This window comes from Mobula birostris, chromosome 3, assembly GCF_030028105.1.
Source record: "Mobula birostris isolate sMobBir1 chromosome 3, sMobBir1.hap1, whole genome shotgun sequence".
In the NCBI taxonomy this organism is placed as follows: domain Eukaryota; kingdom Metazoa; phylum Chordata; class Chondrichthyes; order Myliobatiformes; family Myliobatidae; genus Mobula; species Mobula birostris.
In genome coordinates, this window is record NC_092372.1 from 174,755,086 (window position 1) to 174,779,779 (window position 24,694).

Consider the following 24,694-nt stretch of genomic DNA (forward strand, 5'->3'; position numbering starts at 1 on the left):
GATACATTTCTATTAACTTTATTTAAAAACCTGAATTCTCAAACTAAATACTGTATACTCTTTGAGGGGTAAAGTAACCTTAAGGTGCTGTACTGCTCCACGCAGGGAACTAGCTTTACTGTGACTCCATACGAATTAACATTTCATTTATTTGAGCGAGGTTGTAATTTCTTGTTCAGGTCAGTAGATGGAGCATAGCATTGACATTAAATACACACAGACGGCAATACTAAGATCACTGATCTCATACAGTCAAGATGCAGATTGTCATAATTGAATAATATCCATAATTCTCCACTACAGGAGGAGTTAGACACATCCTTGTCAGCTTAAATCAGAGAGCAAGATTTTAATTTCTGCCTGACTTGAAATACGGTAGCCAGTTTGCCCTTTCTTCCCAGTTAAAAAGATCATGTCAGTAATAAAAGAATTTTTTTTTAAATAGGAAAATTTAAGACAGGTTAGACCATCTCAAGAAATTGTAGGTGTTCTGAAATGAAACAAACCTTGGATATTTAGTGAAAGGGAACTTGTTCTTTTTAACCATTGAATTGTTAATTTTAAGAGTATTTAAATTCACAGACCCAGGTCCACAAAATACTCCACAGCCAAGTCTTTAAAAGTCTAGACACCACTGTGATGTACGAAAAGTGAAACCAAGCTCCCATAAGCAGCAAAGACCACATAATCTGTCTTTGTTATCTTGACTGAGGAACAAATATTGCCCAGGTCACAGAGAGCAGGAGGGGCTTCCCTTCTAAAGAACCGGATTTCTGACAGTATCTCATCCCTCGGTATTGCATGAAACTCAACTGGAATTATTAGCTCAAGTCCCCAAAGTAAGACTTAAATCTGCCCATTACCTCTCCCTGTCACTTCTACAGGGATAATGAAACATCTTCAGTGAAAGCTTTGATCTATTTTTTAAGCTTTCATCAATGTCTGGATATCTTTTCCCTTTGAGACCTCTAACTTTACATTCCTTCATGATTATCAAAATTGCTGAAATATGGAAGCATCCATTTTCATTCTAAAAGCTACAGCATTGATAACACCATTTACGGGCCTCCCACAGCTGAGCCATTCATGGAAGATTTGAGTGTGAACCTTATTGTTAGGTAGGAAACAAATGACACAATCTGGTCCAGTCCACAAGGAAACTTAATTGAATTGGAAACACTTTTACGTCACCCTTAATATCAGTGTGTTTCCCTCTGCATTTCAGGTTATTTTTTCTTAGTAACAAACCAATTATGGTTTGATTACTTCAGGATGCGCCAGGCAAAGGTTTGGTCAAATGAAAGGCATCCTAATCAGTAATGTCACCAGTTTAACTAATGTTTGCTAGCAGCTGTTTTCCGACTAGAGAATTCTCTGGGCAATGCCTATAGCTGTTCATATGCTGGAGAAACAGAAACATTGGATATACATTTTATTTTGCTTGGAAAGTAGTCAACTTCTTTAAACACTGCACAGTTTAAATATCTACTAATATTTTTAAATTAGAGTTAATACAATACAGGATCTCTATCCATAGAACTATATTCTAAAAAGGAGCAATGGAATTTTAGATGATTTTAAAAGCAATTGCTCACTAAAAGATAATTCTGCAAACAGGAACCTCTATCATTACTTCAATGTTTTCCTTTAGTTTGCTTATTAATTCAAATCAGAAATAACCTTGCAGGAGTAATAAAAAGCTTGCACCGTGACAACTGGATTAAATCTCTTATTTATCTGGAACATCCAATTTTTAGAAAGGAAACCTTATCTCAGGCATCCATTACTTTTCAAAAATCCAACTATTGTGGTGGCCCGCACATGCAGGACTCAAACCGCCATCGGGAGCTGTGGGCAGACACGCAGTAACATGCTGGAACTACCCGCTTGGGGCGGACCTTCTGCAGATAGTCTGACGTCACGTCTGCCCCGCGGGTCGCAGGGGCCCATGGGAGGGGAGATGTAAGCGCACGATTTTGAATCAGTAAAGACATTCTGAGTTCAGTTCTCTGTGCCTCTGTGTGTTTCTTTAGTAGCACATTTGCGCGTGACTACAATGGTGACCCCGACGTTCCAGACAGCACCTGGAGCCAGCGACTCAGCGATCAGCCACGAGTTCGAGCAACTCACACAGCGCGGTCTCTCTGAAGCTCCCGACTTTCTGGGCCACTCAGCCCCACGTTTGGTTCGAGCAGGCTGAGGCCCAGTTCAATATCAGAGACGTTACAGCCGATGCCACGTGGTACAACTACGTGGTCAGCACGCTCGACCAGGAGACGGCAGGCCAGATCATCGACTTCCTACGCCAGCCACCAATGGAGGACAGGTACACTAAACTTAAGGCGCTCCTGGTCCGTACCTTCGGACTCTCCCACCGCGGCTCCTACACATGGCCTGGGCGACCGCACACCATCCGAGCTCATGAATGATATGCTGGTGCTCATGGACGGCCATAAGCTGTGCCTTTTAATTGAACAGTTGTTCCTCGAGCAAATGCCAGAGGATATTCGTCTCCTCCTCGCGAGTGAGGATTTCAGCGACCCACACTGGGTCACGGCTAAAGCAGATGTCTTTTGGCAGAGCAAACAATGTGGAGCAGTCTCCACTGGCCTAGCCACGATCGCGCGCCCCAAAGTCCGGGCCCTGCAACCAAAGCCGTTGAGACCCACGGGGGAAAAAGACGAAAATTCGGAACAATGGTGTTTCTATCACCAAAGATGGGGCTTAGGCGCGCGCCGCTACCGTCCACCATGTGCTTTTCCGGGAAATGCCAGGGCCAGCCGTCGCTAATGGCTACGACGGCTGGCCACCGAGACAGCCTCCTGTACCTCTGGGACCGACACTCCGGGCCGCGCTTCCTGGTAGACACCGGGCCTGAAGTCAGCGTACTCCCTCCCTCGAACATGGACACTCGTAACGCGGTCCCAGGCCCCAAACTCACCGCTGCAAATGGCACCAGTATTCGGACATACGGCCCGCGAACTATCTCACTGCATTTCGGGTCCAGCCATTTCACTTGGACCTTCACGTTGGCAGCAGTGTCACAGCCACTACTAAGGGCAGATTTCCTACAAGCCAACTGCCTCCTGGTCATCCTGAAAGGCTAGCATTTGGTCGACGCCAAGACATTCCAGACTTTCCAGCTCAGAGAAGCCAAGCTTCCGGCCCTCCAGCTGGATTCCATGTCCCTCTCGGGTAACGAATTCGCCAAGGTGTTGGCAGAATTCCCCTCCACAGTCACCCCGCAATTCTCCACGGGCGACCCCAAGCACGGTGTGGAGCACCACATTCCCACGTAAGGACCGCCGCTGCACGCCCAAGCTCGCAGGCTCCCACCCAACAAGCTCCACCTCACCAAGGAGGAGTTCTGTAAGATGGAAGAGATGGGAATCGTATGCCACTCAGACAGCCCGTGGGCACCCCCGCTGCACATGGTGCCCAAGTCCGCAGGAGGATAGAGGCCCTGCGGAGACTACAGAAGGCTCAACGACCCACAACTGTTGACAGATACCCGGTACCCCATATCCAGGACTTCACGGCGAACCTGCACGGAGTGACCATCTTCTCAAAAATCAACCTGGTCAGGGGATACCATCAGATCCAAGTGCACCCCGATCACGTGCCCAAGACAGCCCTCACCACCCCGTTCGGCTTCTTCGAATTCCCGAGGATGCCTTTCGGTCTCAAGAATGCAGCCCAAACTTTCCAAAGGCTCATGGACTCAGTGGGACGAGGCCTGGATTTGGTTTTCATTTACTTGGACGATATTCTGGAGGCAAGCAGTTCGCACCAAGAGCACGTGGCACATATGCGCCACCTCTGCCAACGCCTGAGCGACCACGGACTGGCAATCAATCCGGCGAACTGCCAGTTCGGGCTGACGGAGATCGACTTCTTGGGCCACAGAGTCAACCGACATGGCGCAGTTTCCCTACCAGACAAGGTCCAGGCCATCCGCCAGTTCCCCAAGCCCAGCACGGTCAAGGGCCTGCAGGGGTTCGTAGGGATGGTCAACTTTTATCATCGTTTCGTGCCGGCAGCAGCACACATCATGAGACCCTTGTTCAGCCTGATGGCCGGCAAGGCCAAAGAAGTGGCATGGGACGCGGAGTCCACAGAGGCGTTCGAGCAGGCCAAGGAGGCGCTGGCAAAGGCGGCCCTCCTAGTGCACCCAAGAGTCGATGTACCCACGGCACTCACAGTTGACGCTTCTGACACGGCAGTCAGCGGAGTCCTGGAGCAGATCGTTGAGGACCAGTGGCGACCACTCACTTTCTTCAGCCTACAGCCACCAGAGGTGAAGTACAGCGCTTTCGACAGAGAATTGCTAGCGCTCTACCTGGCTGTCCGGCATTTCCAGTACTTCCTCGAGGGAAAGGAGTTCACCGTGTATACGGACTACAAGCCCCTCACCTTCGCACTGGCCAAGGTATCGAACCCATGATCGGCTCGGCAGCAGAGACGCCTGTCCTTTATTTCAGAATTCACCATGGACGCCTGCCACATCACAGGGAAGAACAACGTCGTCACCGACACACTGTCTCGCCCCTGCCTCCACTCAGTAGGCGTATCGTCCTCAGGAATAGACTACCCAGCACTGGCGGAAGCACAACGGTCGGACTACTGCACCGCCGTTTCGGGGCTCCAGTTGGAGAACGTCTCCATCGGCCCGGCAGCGGATCGACTCCTGTGCAACATGTCTACCGGCAAACCCCGTCCTGTGGTACCAGCAGCATGGAGGCGCCGGGTGTACCACACGCTGCACGACCTGGCCCACCCATCCATCAAACTGGTAGCAGACAGGTTCGTCTGGCACGGTTTGCGCAAACAGGTCAGACACTGGGCCAGGACCTGCGTACACTGCCAGACCGTCAACGTCCAGCGGCATGTGAGGGCTCCCCTCCAGCGGTTCCAGCCGACACATAGGAGGTTCCAACACATCCAAGTGGACATCGTCGGCCTCCTGCCAGTCTCCCGGGGTGCCAGGTATATCTTTACCATGGTAGACAGGTTCACCAGATGGCCGGAAGCCGTACCGCTCGCAGACACATCCACTGAGTCCTGCGCCAGGACGCTCATTGCAAACTGGATCGCCAGGTTCGGCCTCCCAACGGACATCACCTCCGACAGAGGGGCGCAGTTCATGTCTGGTTTGTGGACAGCACTGGCGCAGCTCCTGGGCACCCAGCTGCATCACACCACAGCGTACTACCCCCAGTCCAATGGTTTGGTAGAGCAATTCCACCGGCATTTCAAGTCTGCCCTGATGGCACGCCTCAGGGGTCTCAACTGGACAGATGAGCTTCCCTGGGTCCTACTGGGCATCCGCACAGCCCCCAAGGAGGACCTGGGCACCTCCTCGGCGGAATTGGTCCACGGCGACCCCCTGACTGTCCCAGGCAAGTTTGTACTGGAGGCCCGAGGTTCGGAAGATACTCCCGCAGTGGTGCTAACGAGGCTGCAGGACAAGGTAGGGACCCTGGCACCGGTCCTGACCTCCAGGCATGGTCCCACGCCATCCTTCACCCTTAAAGACCTCCGAGACTGTGAGTATGTTTTCATTCACAGGGGCATGCACAGGTCACCTCTACAGCGGCCGTACGAGGGACCCTTTAAGGTGATCCGGCACAACGGAACCACGTGTGTAGTGGAGGTGGGTGGCCGGGAAGAGGCTTTTACAGTGGACCACCTCAAATCGGCGCACTTGGACACTGAGCAACCAGTGAAGGTACCCGCACCGTGCCAGCGAGGCCGGCCACCCAGGCAAGCCACACAGACTGGGGGCTCCACTCCCCCGATGGACGTTACTGGGGGGGGGGGGTGGCAGCCCACACACACGGGACTCGAACCGGCATCAGGAGCCATGGGCAGACACGCGGTAGCATGTTTGGAACTACCCGCTCGCGGCTGACCTTCCAGGGACAATCTGAGGTCACGTCCGCCCTGCGGGTCGCAGGGGCCCATGGGAGGGGAGATTTAAGCGCGTGATTTTGAATCAGTAAAGGCATTCTGAGTTCAGCTCTCTCTGCCTCCGTGTGTTTCTTTAGTAGCGTGTTTGCGCACGACTACACTATTTCAGTTAAACTACTTTTAACAAAGACTGCAGAGAGGTTTAAGACAACACAAAAATGAAGGTGTAGAGGATCAGAGCCATAAATTTGGGATTTAATTTGGGGTGCTACAGTCAATAACAAACACAAAATCACAGAATTGCTGGCATGCTATAAATGTTGGATCTCCTCATTGGCTCTCAACGGCTCTCTCTTTAACCGGATCCTGAACTTCCTGACCGAAAGACCACAGTCATTCTGCGCTGGCAGTAACATCATCATGCTGATTCACCACTACCCCCCTACCCCCCAGGGTTGTGTGCTGAGCCCACTGCTGTTCATACTGCTAGACCCAGTGTAAACCAAATCAACAGTGGTTGGCCTCATCAACTAAGACGAAAAGGTGGCAAGCAGAGAGGACGTAGAGCAACTGGTAGAATGGTGCAAGCACAAAAACTTGAGTCTCAATGTGGGTAAGACTAAAGAGATGATTGTGGACTTTACAAAGGTGCAGACTGACCACTCCTTACTACACACTAAGGAGCACTAAGTTTCTGGGATATACATATGGACTATCTCACTGGTCCCTCAATGAACGTATGACTTGACTTTATTCTTACATCCTTCACATACATGAGAAGTAAAAATCTGTATGTTATGATTTTGTCTGAATGTGCAATGCGCAATCATAGTAATTTATAATAATTTATAATAAATACAACAGTCAATGTAACATAGAAATACATCATATCAGCATGAGATAATCAGTCTGATGGCCTGGTGGAAGAAGCTGTCCCGGAGCCTGTTGGTCCTGGCTTTTATGATGTGGTACCGTTTCCTAGATGGTAGCAGTTGGAATAGACTGTGGTTGGGGTGACTCAGGTCCCCAATGATCTTTCAGGCCCTTTTTACACACCTGTCTTTGTAAATGTCCTGAATCATGGGAAATTCATAACTACAGATACACTGGGCTGTCCGCACCACTCTCTGCAGAGTCCTGCGATTGAGTGAGGTAGTACCCATAGCAGGCAGTGATGCAGCCAGTCAGGATGCTCTGAATTGTGCCCCTGTAGAAAGTTCTTAGGATTTGAGGGTCCATACCAATCTTCTTCAACTGTCTGAGGTGAAAGAGGCGCTGTTGTGGCTTTTCACCACACAGCTGGTATGTACAGACCACATGAGATCCTCAGTGATGTGTAAGCCGAGGAGTGTCAATAGGGGTTAGCCCATCTCCATTCCTCCTGTAGTGCACAACCAGCTCCTTTGTTTTTGCGACATTGAGGGAAAGGTTGTTTTCTTGACACGACTGTGTCAGAGAGATAATTCCTTCCTGTAGGCCCCCTGTGATAGTTTGAGATTTGGCCAGTCAATGAGTGATTGATCAGTGTAGGACCAAACACCACCTCTTTGGTCAAGAAAGCACAGCAGTGTCTCCACATCCTGAGACTGAAGTGAGTGAGGCTTCACCCCACACCCGCTGTTACAGGAGCACCACTGGGCGCATCATCTGATAAGGGAATTGCAATGCATCTGAGCACAAGACCCTACAGAGGATTGTAAGGACTGCTCAGCAGTTCACTGGGGCTTTTCTTCCACCCATCCAAGATACTTATCAGCTTTGCTGCACGTGCAGGGGCCTCAGCATTGTCAAGGATCCCTGACTTTCATCCAACAATCTCTCCAGCACCCTATCATCAGGCAGGAGATACTATAGCATTAGGACAAGGGCTATTCGGATGGAAACTGTTTCTTTCCCCAGGCCATGAGGCATCTGAACTCCCTGCCACCACCGGGGTCTCACCATGTGTGAAGCACTAGTAACGTTATACTGTTTACTTTTTAACTTGTGCCATAAATGCACCTTATGCTAAATAAGACCATAAGACATAGGAGCAGAATTAGGCCATCTGGCCCATTGAGTCTGGTCAGCCATTCAATCATGGCTGATCCTTTTTTTTTCTCCTCCTCAACCCCAGTTCCTGGCTTCTCCCTGTAACCTTTGTCCAATCAAGAACCTATCAATCTCTGCCTTAAATACACCCAATGACCTAACCTCCACAGCAACAAATTCCACACATTCACCACCCTTTGGCTAAAGAAATTTCTCTGCATCTCTGTTTTGAAAGTGTGTCCCTCTATCCTGAGGCTGTGCCCTCTTGTCCTAGATCATGGGAAACATGCTTTCCACATCTACTCTGTCTAGGCCTTTCAACATTCGAAAGATTTCAATGAGATCCCCCTCATCCTTCTGAATTCTAGTAAGTACAGATTCAGAGCCATCAAACATTCCTCGTATGATAACCCTTTCATACCTGGAATCATCCTTGTGACCACCTTTGGACCCTCTCCAATGCCAGCACATCCTTTCTAAGATGAGGGGCCCAAAACTGTTCACAATATTCAAGGTGAGGTCTCACCAGTGCCTTGTGAAGCTCAGCATCACATCCTTGCTCTTCTATTCTAGACCTCTTAAAATGAATGTTAACATGGTATTTGCCTTCCTCACCACCGACTCAACCTGCAAGTTAAATGTGGTAATGTCACTTTCTGTGTTGCGTGTGAGTAATATGTACTGTGTTGTGCACCTTGGTCCAGAGGAATGTTGTTTCATATACAGTCTATCCTGCCAACAGTGGTAAACTGTGAACGGTATTTATTGAATGACAATAAACTTGAACTTGATGTCTTGAGTAGGGAGGTTAGAAGAAGTAGAGGATTGTTTACTTACTTACTCCAACACAGAAGAAAACTATTCAACCTATCAAATCCACATTGACTCTCGGAAAAAAAACCCCTGTTATTCCCATTTCTATTGGAATATATTCCCTCTTAACTCCCCTTTGATTCTTTTGCCACTCCTCTTTGGTAGGGAGTAATTTATAACTGCCAATTGATCTCCCAGTTTGTCTTTGCAATGAGGGAGGAAAGTGGAGCACCCAAATAGGCTCAGAGAGTCACAGGGAAAATATCTAAACTCCTTAGAGACAGCAGCTAAGCTCAGGATCAAAAGCAGTTCCTGGAATACCTAGGCACTAGTGGTAACTGCTGTGCTACAACGTCATCTTGTATTTGCAAGGCCAGAGAGCTGACATCTTTAATGAAAGGAAAATAATCTGGATTTTGAAAGAATTGTACAGTATCTAAGGAGATTAAAGCACTTTTGTTATTAGCTAACATGTGGCTATGAAAAGAAGCTGAAATTAAAGAAGCAGGGGAATGTTGTCAAACAACATGAGGTTAGAAAGATTTTCAAAGTAAGCAGCTGGAAGAGCTTTTTATAATCATAGAGTCATAGAACAGTACAGCACAGAAACAGGCCCTTCAGCCCATCTAGTACATGCCGTATCATTTAAATTTCCTTATCCTGTCGAACTGCATCCAGACCATAGCCATTCATACCCCTGCAATCCATGTACCTCTCCAAACTTCTCTTTAAATGTTGAAATCAAGCTGACATGCACCACTTCGCTGACAGCTCATTTCATGCTCTCTTGGCCCTCTGAGTGAAGTTCCCCCCATGCTGTCCTTAAACTTTTCACCTTTCTCCCTTAACCCTTGACCCACCCAACATCAGTTGAAAAAGCCTGCTTGCATTTACCCTATGTATACCCCTCATTATTTTGTATACCTCTATCAAATCTCCCCTCAATCTTCTACGTTCTAAGGAATAAAGAAAGTCCTATCCTATTCAATCTTCCCTTATAACTCAGGTCCTCCAGACCCTGCAACATCCTAGTAAATTTTCTCTGTACTTTTACAATGCTTTAATTTATGAATTCCAATGTGCCAAAGGCTTTCTTTATGACCGTATCTACCTGTTCTGCCAGTTTCAGTGAATTATGGACCTGTATTTCCAGATCCCTTTGTTCTACTACACTCTTCAGTGCCCTACCATTCACTGTGTAAGGCCTACCCAGGTTGGTCCTACTGATGTTCAACACCTCACACTTGTCTTCAATATATTCTATATGCCATTTTTCCACACATTTTTCAAGCTGGTCCAGATCTTGCTGCAAGCTGTCTTCCTCACTGTCCACTACATCCCCATTCTTGGTGACATCTACAAATTTGGTGTCAGAGAAATGTATACAACATACTTCCTGAAATTCTTTTTCTTCACAAACATCCACAAAAACAGGAGAGCATCACAGAATGACAGTTAAACATTAGAACCCCAAAGCCCCCACTCCCTGCTCCCCCCTGCCATGCACAAGCAGTAGCAAGGCAATGACCTCCCCCACCCTCAGCAGCAAAAAGCATCAGCACCCTCCACCAAGCACTCAAGTGTGCAGCAAGCATCAATAAAGACACAGGCTTGCAGTACCCCAAAGACTACTCGTTCACCCGGTGTTTCAACATACCACATGCTCTCTCTTTCTCTCGCTCTCTCCTCCTAGTAAGGGAGAATGAGGTGTCCCCATTTCACAGCAAGAGGGGAGACATAACAAACAATTCACTGATTTATGACGTTAAAAGTCGGTTACGTCACTTTTTCTGAGCTCTGTGCCCAGACAGTCTGCTCCAGAAAGGCTCAGCTCTCTGGACACACAACCCCCAGCAGCTAACCCGCTGCTCCCAACTTCCTTGAAAAACTCTTAGATTGGTTCGATGCGACTTACCATGCAAAGACATGCTGACTATCTCTAATCAGTCCATGCCTAACCAAATACTCATATATCTGGTCCCTTCCAACAACTTTTCCACTACTGATGTCAGGCTCACCAGCCTATAATTTCCTAGTTTATTTTTAGAGCCTTTCTTAAACAGTGGAGCATAATTAATTATCCTCCAATCCTTTGGGACCTCACCAGTCGCTAAGGATGATTTAAATATCTCTGCTAGAGCCCCTACAATTTCTTCACTTGCCTCACGCAGGATCCGAGGGAACACTCTGCCAGCCCCTGGGGAATTATCCTCCCTAATATGCCTCAAGACAGCAAACATCTCCTCCTCTGTTATCTGCATAGGATCCATGACCTCGCTGCCGCTTTGCCTCACTTCTAAAGACTCTGTATCTGTCTCCTCATTAAATACAAATGCAAAAAATCTATTTAGGATCTTCCCCGTCTCTTTTGACTCAACACATAGATTCCCATTCTGATCTTCCAGAGGACCAATTTTGTCCCTTACAATCCTTTTGCTCTTAGCATATCTGTAGAATCCTTTACAATTCTCCTTCACTTTGTCTGCTAGGGCAATCTCATGCTTCTTTTAAGACCTCCCCCCCTCCCCCCGCCCATTTCCTTTTTAAGTGTTCTCTTGTATTTTTTATACTCAAGTACCTTATTTTTCCTAGCTGCCAATACTTGCTATGTACCTCCCTTTTAATTCTTAACCAGGGCCTCAAAACTAAGGTTCCCTAAACCTGTTACCTGTAGCTTTTATTCTGACAGGTATATATAGGCTTTGTACACTCAAAATTTCACTTTTGAAAGGTAATTGCAATCCTGATAACAGTCACATTAAGACCAGTTTTTCATTTGTCTCTTGATGTTAAGCATGCAAAGGTACTTAAGAGAGGGTTCAAGAGCTGGCTGTTGGGAGAGAAAATAATGAACAACATGTTTGATTCCAGAATATAGGTGCAAACTCTGAGAGAAGACCTTGAAAATGTCCAGTTGGATCAGATAACGATCAGCAGCCATGAAGGCAGGTGCATTTGTGGCTGTAGTCAAGAGAGTTATGATGGGAAATCCCTTTGGCTGGAAAAGGGCAAGGATTTTTGCAATGAATTGGAACAAAGATACTATAGGTGTGGCAAGTCCTGAGGAGATTGATTTGGGCGTTTGACGGAGCAACCTTAAGAGAGACTTCACTTGGCGGTGCAGACACTAATGTGGTTCAAAGTAGATCAGAGGATAGTGAAGGATCACATTTTACTGCAGCTGAGTAACAAAACTTTCATTTTAAAAAATCTGCAGATCATCCAGTTTTGAGCTTGAAATCTGCATGTTTTCTAGCAGCTGTAATTAACTAGGCTCAATCAGTAAGTACCTACGTGACTTAACTGAGAGACAGACAGTTTATTAGCGAAACTTCACTCTACAATGCATATCCCATTAACCGAGTCAAAGGGACTAAACCAGAATATCAAATGTGTGTTGATGCACATGCACAACATGAGGTAGATTTATAAATTGCAAAACAACCTTCAGATCAAAATGACTTTTCCTAATGATGTGATCTTTGCAGTATTCTACATATCTTACGAAGCATTTGTCTTCATTCAACCTAAGACAATACTAAAGGGTAATTCACCCTTCTTTATTAACTCATTGTAGTATTTGCGCTTAGTTCAGTGTTTGAATGACTTTTATATTGGCAATAATTACATTTAAAATGTCATTGTTTGCCACTGTAATCACATTGAATATTGCCACTTTAAATCAGCCAAACACAAAGACATAAGAGTATACCTCCAAATTTGAAAAAAATAACACACTGCGTATAAACAATACAATAATCAGACCAACAGTTAGCAGATACAAATGAAGTTACCACAGTATATTTTTCAAATGTGTTAAACTTCAGTTATTTTAAATTAGAAGAAATGTAATGCATGTATATGTCATGGACAGTATCTAGCCTGGTACAGTATAAATGTAGTAAACCAGCCTCCACTACATGTTTCCATCCAGCTCTATTTCACACAACCATCTATTCCTATTTTCTTCATCTTGATCAAGCTTTTCCTTAGATGGAGTGTTGTTGCCTGCCTCATCTTCACCTAGTTTAATGAATTCCCTTTTTTTGCCATTCGTATGAAATTTCTTCGAGATTTCTCTTTCCTGGTTTCTCTTTTCTGTGTGGCCTGTTGTTTTGGTTTCCATCACAAGGGAGAACACCACCTTCTTCCTAATAAACACATTTATAAATTTTGAAGAAATAAATTGGTCATCTGTCAGTCTTCTCTTTCCAAGAAAAGATATCCATAGTGTGTTCAGCTTTTTGTGATATGGTTTTGTTTCCAGCCTCCTAAATCATTTTAGCAGCTTTCCCAATAACGCTACATCCTGTAATTTTTCAAATGGTAAGTGAGGTGCATGCTATAAGAAAGTTGAATGTGATGACTTTTGTACTCGAGGCATTAACAGACCATGGCTTTATGAAGGAAAGAAGTTCACTCTTTAAAATTGTTTTGGAAATCAAGTTGCATTCAGATTACAATACACTATGGCCATCATTTCTGAAATCTGTCTCCATTTATACTCACGTTCAGATGACAGAACATCTTTGCTTGTCACAAGGAACAAGGAGAACCAGAGGCAGTTTAATACTTTTAAAAACGTACGCCCAGAGGCTGTATATTTTCAAGTATACACATTTGATTGAAACCTTGCATCAGGTTTATAACATGCGACCAAATCCATCATCGTAAAATTAATTGCCTCAAGCTTGCAAAAAAAAAGTTGTACTTTCTTGATCTTCCATATTTTTTCTTTCTTTGCAGGTCACTCTCATTTAGCTCTCCCACATACTTTCCGATGTAGCAATATGCCACCAGAGCAAATAGTGAAAAATTGAACACAGCATTACTCAGTCATGCATTAACAACACCCCCTTACATGAAACACTGCTTCATGTACCATGCTATAACAATGTCCATACATTTAATGCCTTGTTACACTGTAGTCAGATTTTTAAAGTGTGTCTTCATAAGACCATAAAAGCAAAAAGACAGGGAAGCAGAATAAGGTCACTCAGCCTATCAATTCTGCTCCACCATTTCATCATCATGGCTAATCGGTTTGGCTCTCAAGCCCATTCTCCCTGTAACCTTTCACACCCTGACTAGTCAAGAACCTACCAACCCCTGACTTAAACACACTCAATAACCTGGCTTCCACGGCCACCTGTGACAACTAATTCCACACATTCACTACCATCTGGCTAAAGAAATTCCTCCTCATCTCCGCTCTAAATGAACATCCCTTTATTCTGAGGTTGTGCCTTCTGGTCCTAGATTCCCTCACTATACGAAACATCCTCTGCACATCCACTCTATCTGGGATGTTTAACATTCGATAGGTTTCAATGAGACCCCCCTTCATTCTTCTAAATTCCAGCGAATACAGGTCCAGAGCTATCAAACACTCCTGATAATGATAATCCTTTCATTCCCAGAATCATTCTCATGAACCTCCTCTGAACCCTCACCAATGTCAGCACATCCTTTCTTAAAGGGCCCAAAACTGCTCACAATACTCCAAGTGAGGCCTCACCAGTGTCTTATAAAACCTCAGTGTTACATCCTTGCTTTTATATTCTAGTCCTCTCGAAACGAATGCTAACATTGCACTTGCCTTCCTCACCACTGACTCAACCTGTAAGTTAACCTTTAGGAAATTCTGCACGAGAACTCCCAAGTCCGTTGCAGCTTGGATTTTTGCATTTTCTCCCCATTTAGAAAATAGTCTATGCTTGTATTCCTTCCACCAAAGTGTTTGACCATACAATTCTTAACACTGTATTCCATCTGCCACTTCTTTGCCCATTCTCCTAAACTGTCTAAGGCTACATCCACACTATGCTGGATAACTTTGAAAACGCCGGTTTCGAGTAAAATCGACAGGCGTACACACTAAGCATTTTTCAAAATATCTCTGTCCACACTAACACAGATATTTGGGTGAATCTCCTCTACTGGGCAGGCGCAGGACACACAGAAAACAAGCGAAGAGAAAAGGGTATACTTAGTGTGCGTTGGTCCAGTTACAGACTGGAAAAACTTAAAAGGAATTGTTCTTGGCTATCGCACAGGAGGACTTAAAACAAAAAAAACAAATTCTGGACCGTATGGAGGCAACCGACAAGGAGTTCACGGACAGTTTGACCCAGCTGATGACAAACATTGAAAAACTGACTAACTCTGTTGCAGTAATAAAGCACCTTGTTAAATGTATAAAACATGTCTGCATCAGGGTTATCTTGTATTTCCATACAATGTTACATTAGGCTGTTACACATCTGTTGTCAGAGAAGTACTTGCATAAATAGGTAAACCACCTTCATACAAGCAAGGACAGAAAACAGGGCAAAGTGAGTATACTTATTTATTCAGTAAGCTATAGGTCAAAGTACTTGGTGAGTACATTTCTCACTCTTCTGGCTTCAGTCTCGTTGCCGTCTGTTCTGAAATTGTTAGGTTCTGCGAAGCGCAGAATCAAATATCGCTGTGATGATTGTACGCTCTAGTATCAATTGTTCGGTGACAATTAAGGAGGGGGAGAGGAGGAGGAAGAGGAGGAGGAGGAGGAGGAGGAGGAGGAGGAGGAGGAGGAAGAGGAAGAGGAAGAGGAAGAAGAAGAAGAAGAAATAATGATGCCGGGCTGCTGCCATCTGTTCTGGCACGTCATGACAGCGGCTTTAAAAAGCTCTGGTTACCCCGTACGTTCTGCAATGGATATTAAGCATTTTCAGATTTATTCACTCTGGAGACTGTTTCTGAAAATCTCTGTTTTTGGGGGATGAAAACACCATTTTAGTGTGGACAGAGAGTCAAAACGAAGAGAAAAGGCTTTGTTTTCAAAATCATCCGGCGTAGTCACACTGCAGCCTCCCTGCTTCCTCAACACTACCTGCCATTGCACCTATTTATATGGATTATTTTCCATTATCTACTAAAATATCTTTTAACTGTAATTAACCTAACCAAGCCTCTCCATATTTTAAATGTTTAATCTCAACAAATTTTGATACTTTATTCCCCAAGTCAGTGCATAATGCAGAAATTCTGAAATTAACATATTCATTCTAGATTACTGTTGTATGAAGGAAAGAGGTCTGTCGTAAAAGGACCAACAATATGCAGTACTTTATTCTAAGCAGTACAAGCTTTTCCATTCATTTTGTTTAAAATAACTGTTTGCTCAGTAATACATCACTGATGTCTTCTTTTATTTCTGCTCTTGCTCCTCAGTCCTCTGACTCTAAGTATTGGACAAAATATAAGCAGGGAGCAAATAAAGGCAGTGCGCCAATAGGTTGAATTTGTATTATTTGATTCTGTCTGACCTGCTGAGTTTCTCCAGTAGTTTATTTTTGTCCAGGTTCCAGCATCTGTAGTCTATATTCTTTGGAATTTAGAAGCATGAGGAGTGATTTTAAGATGTCACGACAGAGTTGCTGAAATGTCTCTCCTAGTGGGAAGGTCTTCAACAAAGTGATATAGCTAAAGATAAGGATGCAGCAATTTAAAACTGAAGTACATAAGAATTTCCTCTTGCAGTGCGGTGAATCTCTGGAATTCTCTATTTTGAGGGTAAGGGAGGCCAGGTCGTTTGTGGTATTAAAAGAGGAAGTTCCTGAAACACTGGGGAATTTAGGTCTATGGGGAACTGGAACAGAAAAAGTACTGAGGCCTAAAGCAAATCAGCCATGATCATATTGCAAAGGAGTGCAGATCTGATGGGTCAAGTGGCCTATTGCTGTTCCAGTTTTCTTGTGTCCTTGTGTCATGGACCAGCAGAGTGGCTGGGGACGAGGCTACTTCCAGGCAGTTCAACATGCATTAATATTCAACAGAGGCAATCAAAATGAAAACCAAATGGTCTGTTGAATTGAATCATAATGAAAAGAAATGACAAATTTATGAAGCTCTATTGCTCTTTTAAATTTTGACAACTTTGAATGTTACAATGGTTACTTGTATTTGCTATCACATTGGTCCAGCAACCGTCTGCTGTAACACAGTCTGCCTGCGGGAGCACCATGGTAACGTAGTGGTGAGCACAACGCTATTTCACCTCAAGACAGTGGAGTTCAATCCCGGCTGCTGGCCAGAAAGAACTACAGTCTACAGTGAATTCAGATGAATCTGGGACAGTGGAAGCAGACAGACCAATTGTCTTTGTTCTTGCCGTGGGGCAGTAGGAATGGAGGCTGCCATTTTGTGTGCTGGAGTTGAATGGCTGAATCAGTGTTTTAAAGTAGACACAATAATGGTCCAGGTAATCTGGACTAGAGATCATTTCCAAATTATAAATTATTTGTGAGGTGATCCTTGGTTAGATATAACATGTAGGTTTGTAAATGGGGTGGGGGGGGGGGGGGTTCTGTGTCTGCCCTGAGTGATTTGAACTCTTTTCTGATTTGGTAACTGATTTAGAACAAAGAGCCATAAATTGCAAGTTGTCACTTGCGGGAGAAGGGCAATAAATGGATGCTGGCTTGGGGCTTGGACCAGAGCGAATAGGGTGTTGTAGGTCAGTCAGATGACCCATAGTCTGTAACACTGAAATGCAACATTAGAACTGGTATGGAATGGATAGAAATGCAGATGCCTTGATTGCAAAATAGCAACTGCCCTCTCCAGAGCCCCACTATCATGGATGTGGAGAATCCCATGGACACATGGAAATCATAGCAGGACCACGAGGAACACATGGCCAGCATAAACTCCTTTTAATAGTATTACATTTTCTATTCTTTGACTGTTCATAAAAGGTCAGGGAAACTTAATAGGTCTGCACACAGGTATTGGATTGTGTAAGTTCACATGTTCTTCCGTTGTGACAATAAAGGTTCTTTTTGGTAATTACAGATGCTCTCTGTGCCCCTCTGATCTCTATTACTAAAGAGTAGGTCCTTGTAACATGGCGTTCTCTGTAGGGAGTTTGCAGGTCATCTGCATGGATTAATTGGTTTCCTCCAGGTGCTTCAGCTTCCTCCCACATTCCAAAGATGTACCAATTGGTAGGTTAATTGGTCATTGTAAATTGTCCAGTGATTAGGCTAAGGTTAAAAATTGGCTCCAAGGGCCTATTCCACATCGTATCTCTAACTAACTAACTAACTAAATAAATAAATAACAAACAAACATCTGCTGACTAAATGCTCCTTTACTTCCAACTCCCAAAGAGAAAACAAGAATTACAGGTTGTCCCCAGGTTACAAATAATTTCTATTTTTATAGCTGTCAGTTGATCCTGTCCGTACACAAAAATCACTCACTATACTAACCATACCTTCGCAAATATTGTAATGAATGGCATCAAAAGCACACCAGTTTGATTTAAAAGAAGGACTTCTGCCTCTATCCATTTCTGCCCGCAGATGCTGCCTGACCTGCTGAGTTTCTCCAACAAGAAATTCTTTGTATGTGTATACAGGCCTTGAAAGTAATATATTGTTTTTATAGTGAAATACCAACCTGAGCATAACTTAAAACAGCAGTGTTTTACTAGGGAGTTGACAATGGCTCTGGAACAATATGCAAAATAGCCTCTGTCATCAGTAACAGCTTGAGAATCTTAAGTTAAAATTTCACAATGGTAACAGATATTTCAAATCATAACACCCACATACAAACTGTCTACTTTTGTTCAGGTTAAAGTTACGGTTCTGCTGTGTAAATAAACAGCCTCAATCAATGCACTTCCCATCAAATGAAGCTTGACATGATATTTCATAGGAATATCCAAAAACACTTATGCATCATATCTTTGGAAATCACACCATTTTTATCATTCTTTGACATTTTCATCTATAAAAGTGAATTCTGGGAACCATAATCACAAATTATAACATCAAACTGTATTAAACATTCTCAGTATCAAAATCTATACATGTCAAATAACTGCCGTCATTCATAACACTTCACAGAAAAAAACTGACTTCAATTCCAAATTCTTCCATTTAATAAGTCTTTTTTAAAAAACTGAAAGAAAAAAAACATTTATTTTCTATAATTGGATCAATCATGATCCCACTTAATCTCCCGCAACATGCCAGAAGATACCAGCAATTCTGCCATACCTCAGTATGGGATCACATGTTTTGGTTCTTTTACATTAATCTGATTCTCTTAACATACTGACAAATAAATTGGCAATTTGGTAGATGCACTGCATGCCGAACAATCCACCTTCCACCTCACAGAGTCCAATGGTGGAGCAGGAGCATACATGCTGAGGAATCTGCTCTTGGGTTAAACCCAGTACAAAGCTGCATGTTTATACAGAGAGTGCAAATGATCAAAAGCAGCAGTCTTAAGAATGTTACTTCTGAGTTAAGGCTTGCATCACAGTTAAGCTTCTTTGTTGCACAAATGTGGTTTGAAATTGGGATCAATTTAGGAAGACTACCAAAAGTCACTATTTCTGAACATAAAAATGATTACCCTTGTAACTGGTTAGTTTCTATCTTGTGCTGAATATTTTAATGCCATAACCTGTAATTAATGACCAAAATGCAACAGCGAAGTTAATAATACTCAAAAGCGAAAATAATGTCCTGGATTTTGTTTGGTTTCTACATTGCTAGCCACACACTAGCATCTTTTGTGGAAACGTGTGAATAGAAGAGCACTGAATTTGTTGACCAAAGTTGGCCTGTAATTTTCCAGCTGTGCCCCAGTAGCTTATCTAGTATACTTCATTTCAAATGTTAAGAAACACTAATATTTATCTGCTGGATTTGCCAGATAGCAAAGCTGGTGGCCCATGGAGCAGAATGTTTGCCAACTGTCAAAAGACATCTGGATGTATTTCATGGATGGGTTTTGTTCTGGCCCACTCATGCCACCTTTTGTAGCTGAGGGCCTCAGCATCAGATCTTTTATCAGCAATGTTGGAGTTCAGGGGAAACCAGATAACTGGACCCACTCACAAAAATTGAGGGCATGATTTTCACCATGTTAAAACCATCTTTGCATTTGTGTCACACAATTCCTTTACTTAATATCCCAATAATGTATAAAGTCTGAAGATTATAAATACTGACCAAAAATATACGCTCCAATTGATCGTGGATATCCTTCATTCCAGGAAAGGCAGCGACTCCTTGAATCATTTCGACAAAAATGCAACCCACACCCCTGGAAAGGAGAACAAGTCCGTAATGAAGAGCTCATTTTAAATTACTCAAGTAGACGTACATTGCAGAGGGGAAGACTAAATGCAACACTTTAAATAATACAACAGCTTTTAATTAAAGGCACAGTAAAACAGAAGCGGAACTAACAATTGTACCCCCTTATAGTTTACGGAATAATAAAAGCGTATCAAATTTTCAGCATTTTTTAATTGAATGTCAAGAAGAAAAATCATGATTGTAATTTATATTTAGCAGTATGCATAGAGAAAACCATTATCATAATTTGTACTTAACAGGATGCACAGGGTAAATCATTATGAAACCCCTTGAGTAGCTATATAGTACAAAAGGGATTATTAGAGTTAAAATGAGTCCTTTGTCAACAAACAAAGGAGGATCCATTGACCAAATTGCCACACATCATTTACTTTTATCTGAGAATTTTTAAATGGGAGGCAGAAAAAAAATTCTTAATCAGTATTTAAAATCGGACTCCCTATTGCCCATTTCAGACATCGGTTGCTATATTTGTAATGGCTCATTTAACCTTGACATTTCAATAATATGACTAACTCCATTATGTTCGATAGCTGAGCTTGCATTTACTCCCCACCCAAAATACAGAATCAATGGGGAATATTTGCATTCCATATTACCCTGTTGTTAATTATGCCTGCTCTTACACTCTATATCTTAAAAGTTGTACTCAGTTTTTAAGCCCATATGTGTCTCCATGTGGGCTCTTAAATCTTCTCATGTGGTTGTAGGGGATGAAGTACATCATTCAAAAAGGAGGAAAAACAGGAAGATTCATTACTGAGCCACTTTTCAATATCTCTAAAAGGCTGGACAGCTTTTGTTGGGGTAATATGAATAGTTTCCTGTTTCAGTCATTAGGCAGACAGTTTATGGGAAGAATGGTACTGAAACTGGATGGCAAAGTGAGTTTCTAGATAGAGTTAATAATAAATGGTGCTTAATTGCCAAATATTTTGGAAAAGGATGGATATGGATAAGTAATAAGAGGCCCAATTATTTCCCTGCTACAATCCAAGAAAATGCCTGGATCCTGGCTATAGAAATGGAATAAGAACCCTTCTAATACCAAGGATTTAATGAGCAGGTTAGAGAAGGTTTGTCCTATGAGGAAAGGCTGGAGAGGATAAGGGGTGTCTTGATTGAAATATAGGACCACTATTCAAAAATAAAAGGCCATCCATAAAGAATTTTTAAATATATTATTCAGAAGATCAGGGCTCTTTCTCCCTAAAGGGCAGCAGAAGTAAAACCTTTGAATGTTTTTAAGGTAATCACAATGGGGATATGAAAGGTTGCTGGAGATAACTGGAAATCAGATTTGCCATTACAATCAGATTTGCAGCAATCTTATTCAATGGAAACTCTGAGGGGAAAGTGACCTGTTTCTGCTGTTTTTTTTATTATTTTATACACACACACACACAATCAGAATCAGGTTTAATATCATCAGCTTAGTAATAAAAACTATAAATTACAATAAGTATATAAAAATTAATTTACATCAGTAGTATAAAAAGCGAGGGGAAAATGCTCAGAAATTGTTCATGGGTTCATTGTCCTTGCGGAGATCTGCTGGTGGAGGGGAAAAAGCTATTCCTGAAACATTGAATTTTCAGGATCCTGTACATCCTCCCTGATGGAAACAATGAGAAGAGAGCATGTCCTGGGTGATGGGCATCCTTAATGATGGACACTGTCTTTTTAAGGAATTGCCTTTTTGAAGGTGTTCTCGATGCTGGGGAAGACTAGTGCCCATGATGGAGCTGGCTGAGTTTACAACTTTCTGCAGTTTTTTCAGATCCTCTGCAGATCCTTCATACCCAATGCTGATACAACCAGTTAGAATGCTCTTCGTGGTACATCTGTAGAAACTTGCAAATGTCTGTGGTGACACACCAATTCTCCTCAAACTCCTAATAAAATATAGCCGCTGCCGTGCCTTCTTTGTAACTGCATCAGTATATTGGGCCCAGGACAGATCCTTAGAGATGCTGACACCCTGGAACTTGAAACGGCTCACCCCTTCTACTTTTGATCCCTCGTTGAGAACTGGTGTGTATTCCCTTGACTTAACCTTCCTGGAGTCCACAGTCAATTCCTTGGTCTTACTGATGTTGAACACAAGGGCTTTGCTGTGACACCACTCAAACAGCTGATCTACATTGCATCTGTACGCCTCTTCACCATCATCTGCAATTCTGCTAGCAATAGCTGCGTCACTGACAAATTTATAGATGGTGTTTGAGTTGTGCCTGGCTGCATATTCATGGGTGCGGGGAGAGTAGAGCAGTGGGCTAAGCATACACCCTCAAGGTGCACCAGTGTTGACCGCCAGAGGAGAAGTTATTTCCGATCCACACAGACGGGTCTCCCGGTGAGGAAGTCAAGGATCCAGTTGCAGAAGGAGGTTCACCTTTTGGAGCTTGTTGATTAGAACTGAGAATATGATTTTGTTGAAAGCTGAGCTTTAATTAATAAACAGCGGTCAGATGTAGGTATTAATATTGTCCAGGTGATCCAAGGCTGAGTGGAGAGTCAGTGAGATTGCATCCACTGTAGACCTACTGTGGCGATAGGCAGATTGCAGCAGATCCACATCCTTGCTTAGGCGGGAGTTGGTTCTAGACATGACCGACCTCTCAAAGCATTTCCGCACAGTAGATGTCAGTGTCACCGGGTGATAGTCACTGAGACAGCTCACCTTGCTCATCTTGGGTACCAGTATGACTGGCGCTCTTTTAAGCAGGTGGGAACCTCTGAATGCAGAAGTGAGAGATAGAAAATGTCCCTGATCATTCCCGCCAGTTGGTTGGCACAGGTTTTCAGAGCCCTACTAGGTACACCATCAGGGCCTAAGACCTTGTGAGTATTCACCCTCTCGAAAGATGTCCTGATGCCAGCCTCCGACACAGAGATCACAGGTCAACAGATGCTGCATAGATGTAGTTTTATTCTCCTTTTCAAACTGAGCATAAAAGACATTCATGTCATCTGGGAGTGAAGCATCACAGCCATTCATGATGTTAGATTTTGCTTTGTAGCAAGTAATAGCCTGCAAACCCTGCCAGAGCTAATATGCATCCAACTCCAACTCTAACTTCAATTGGAATTGTTTTCTCACCCTTAAAAATAGACTTGGGTAGGTCATACCAATGATATGGGCCTTCTGTCTCAAACTCAACAATTGATTCACAAAATTAAAATAGGTTACCCTCCTTTGGGTCTTGAATCAAATTGGACCAACGCAGAACTTCAAAAGCATTTTTTCCCCCTTCATATGCAAGACAAGCAATGGAAAGAGTTTGGTCAAACCTGCTGCTGACATTAGCCAACTCACATTCCAGGATACACTGTCTAATGTCATGTGCTGTAAACTCTGCTTCTGTGAACAATTTTTTCAGCAGCCAAATTTTTGGGTATTATGTCAGAATTTACTTATTTTCATGGTAACATGCATGTGAAATTGATACAGGTTGAGTACCCCTTATCTGAAAAGCTTGGGGCTGGAAGTGTTTTGGATTTTGGATTTTTTGGGTTTTGGAATATACAATGAGATAGCTTGGGATCACCATCATTTCTGACTCTGAATTTATGTGCAACCGCTAAGTAGTCATCATCTCATACTTGTTCATCACATATATGTACTTAACAGTAAAAATTATTACATACCATTAATATAAAGAAAATATAATGTGTGCAGGGTAACAAAAGCAGCACAACAGTATCGAGAATACCTGAATCAGCTGTTGAACAATAACAAACAATGGCAGCTTTCAGTCTCCACCTACAATGCTCTGTTTTGATTAAAAGGTTAAAGTACACTGTATTTGCATTATACTTTTTTTATATAAGGTATATAAAAAATCAGCATTGTAGACTTGTTCTGATTTTAGATTTTCATCAGCAATGATTTAAAATTTTATGCTGTTATGTAAGGTATAAAAAAGTCAGCATCGCAGATTTGTTCTGGTGCTAGATTTTTGTGATCAGCAGATACTTTAAAAATTTAATGCTGTGTCTTTACTTAAATTTCAACAACCAGCCTGCTGAATATTCACAATTACCTTCAATTCTCAGTTCATTGTGATAGATCGTTGTTTGTTTCATGGTTTGCATACTGTTAAGCGGCATATGTTCACTCCAACGCTGATGATACATGATCAAAATCTTCATTTTTTTCCGCTTTACGCAGTGTTTTTCCATTTTTCATTAATGTCTGTTCATTACATATGTGAGGTTAATTCTAAGAACTGTCTGTGGTGTGCAGAGATGTGCAGATCATCTGAAAACCCCAGTGTCTTGTGGAATTCTCCATTTGTAACATCATGACAAAACTAAAAAAAAAAATCAGATTTTGGAGCTTCTCGGATTTCGGAATTTCAGATAAGGGGTACTCAACCTGTATCATCATTCTGACAACAATCTTAATTTAATCATATTTAATTGATTGACATTCAGTTCAATGTCATTTTTGTTCATGTTTCTGCATAAAGAATATTACAATGACACCTGGCAGGAATAGCCTACACCAGGGGTCCCCTACCTTCTTTGCACCGCAGACCGGTTACTGACAATGTTCTTGTGGACCAGCCAACTGGGGGAGTGTTCAAGTAAGGTTAAACTCACCTCAACATGTCTTTTACAGTTAGGGTTGCCAACTTTCTCACTCCCAAATAAGGGACAAGAGTAGCAGTCAAATCCCGGGACACTTTACCCCAAAAAGACTACCATGACCTCGAAGCCCTGCGCGGGCACCTGTGTGCACATGCGTGATGTGCACATGCGCGTAC

The 24,694-nt window shown here is 43.2% G+C and overlaps 1 protein-coding gene across 6 annotated transcripts in view; it reads right to left on the reverse strand.

Moving 5' to 3' along the window:
- Positions 1–24,694, reverse strand: part of cdk14 (cyclin dependent kinase 14) — a 633,043-nt gene that overhangs the window by 259,767 nt on the left and 348,582 nt on the right. For all 6 annotated transcript variants that reach the window (XR_011885468.1, XM_072253720.1, XM_072253724.1 and 3 more), the window contains one exon: positions 19,773–19,866. Coding sequence is in view for 5 of the 6 variants with exons in the window: in XM_072253720.1 (XP_072109821.1) it covers positions 19,773–19,866 (94 nt within the window). In the remaining variant the exon portion in view is untranslated. The remainder of the gene's footprint in view (positions 1–19,772; positions 19,867–24,694) is intronic.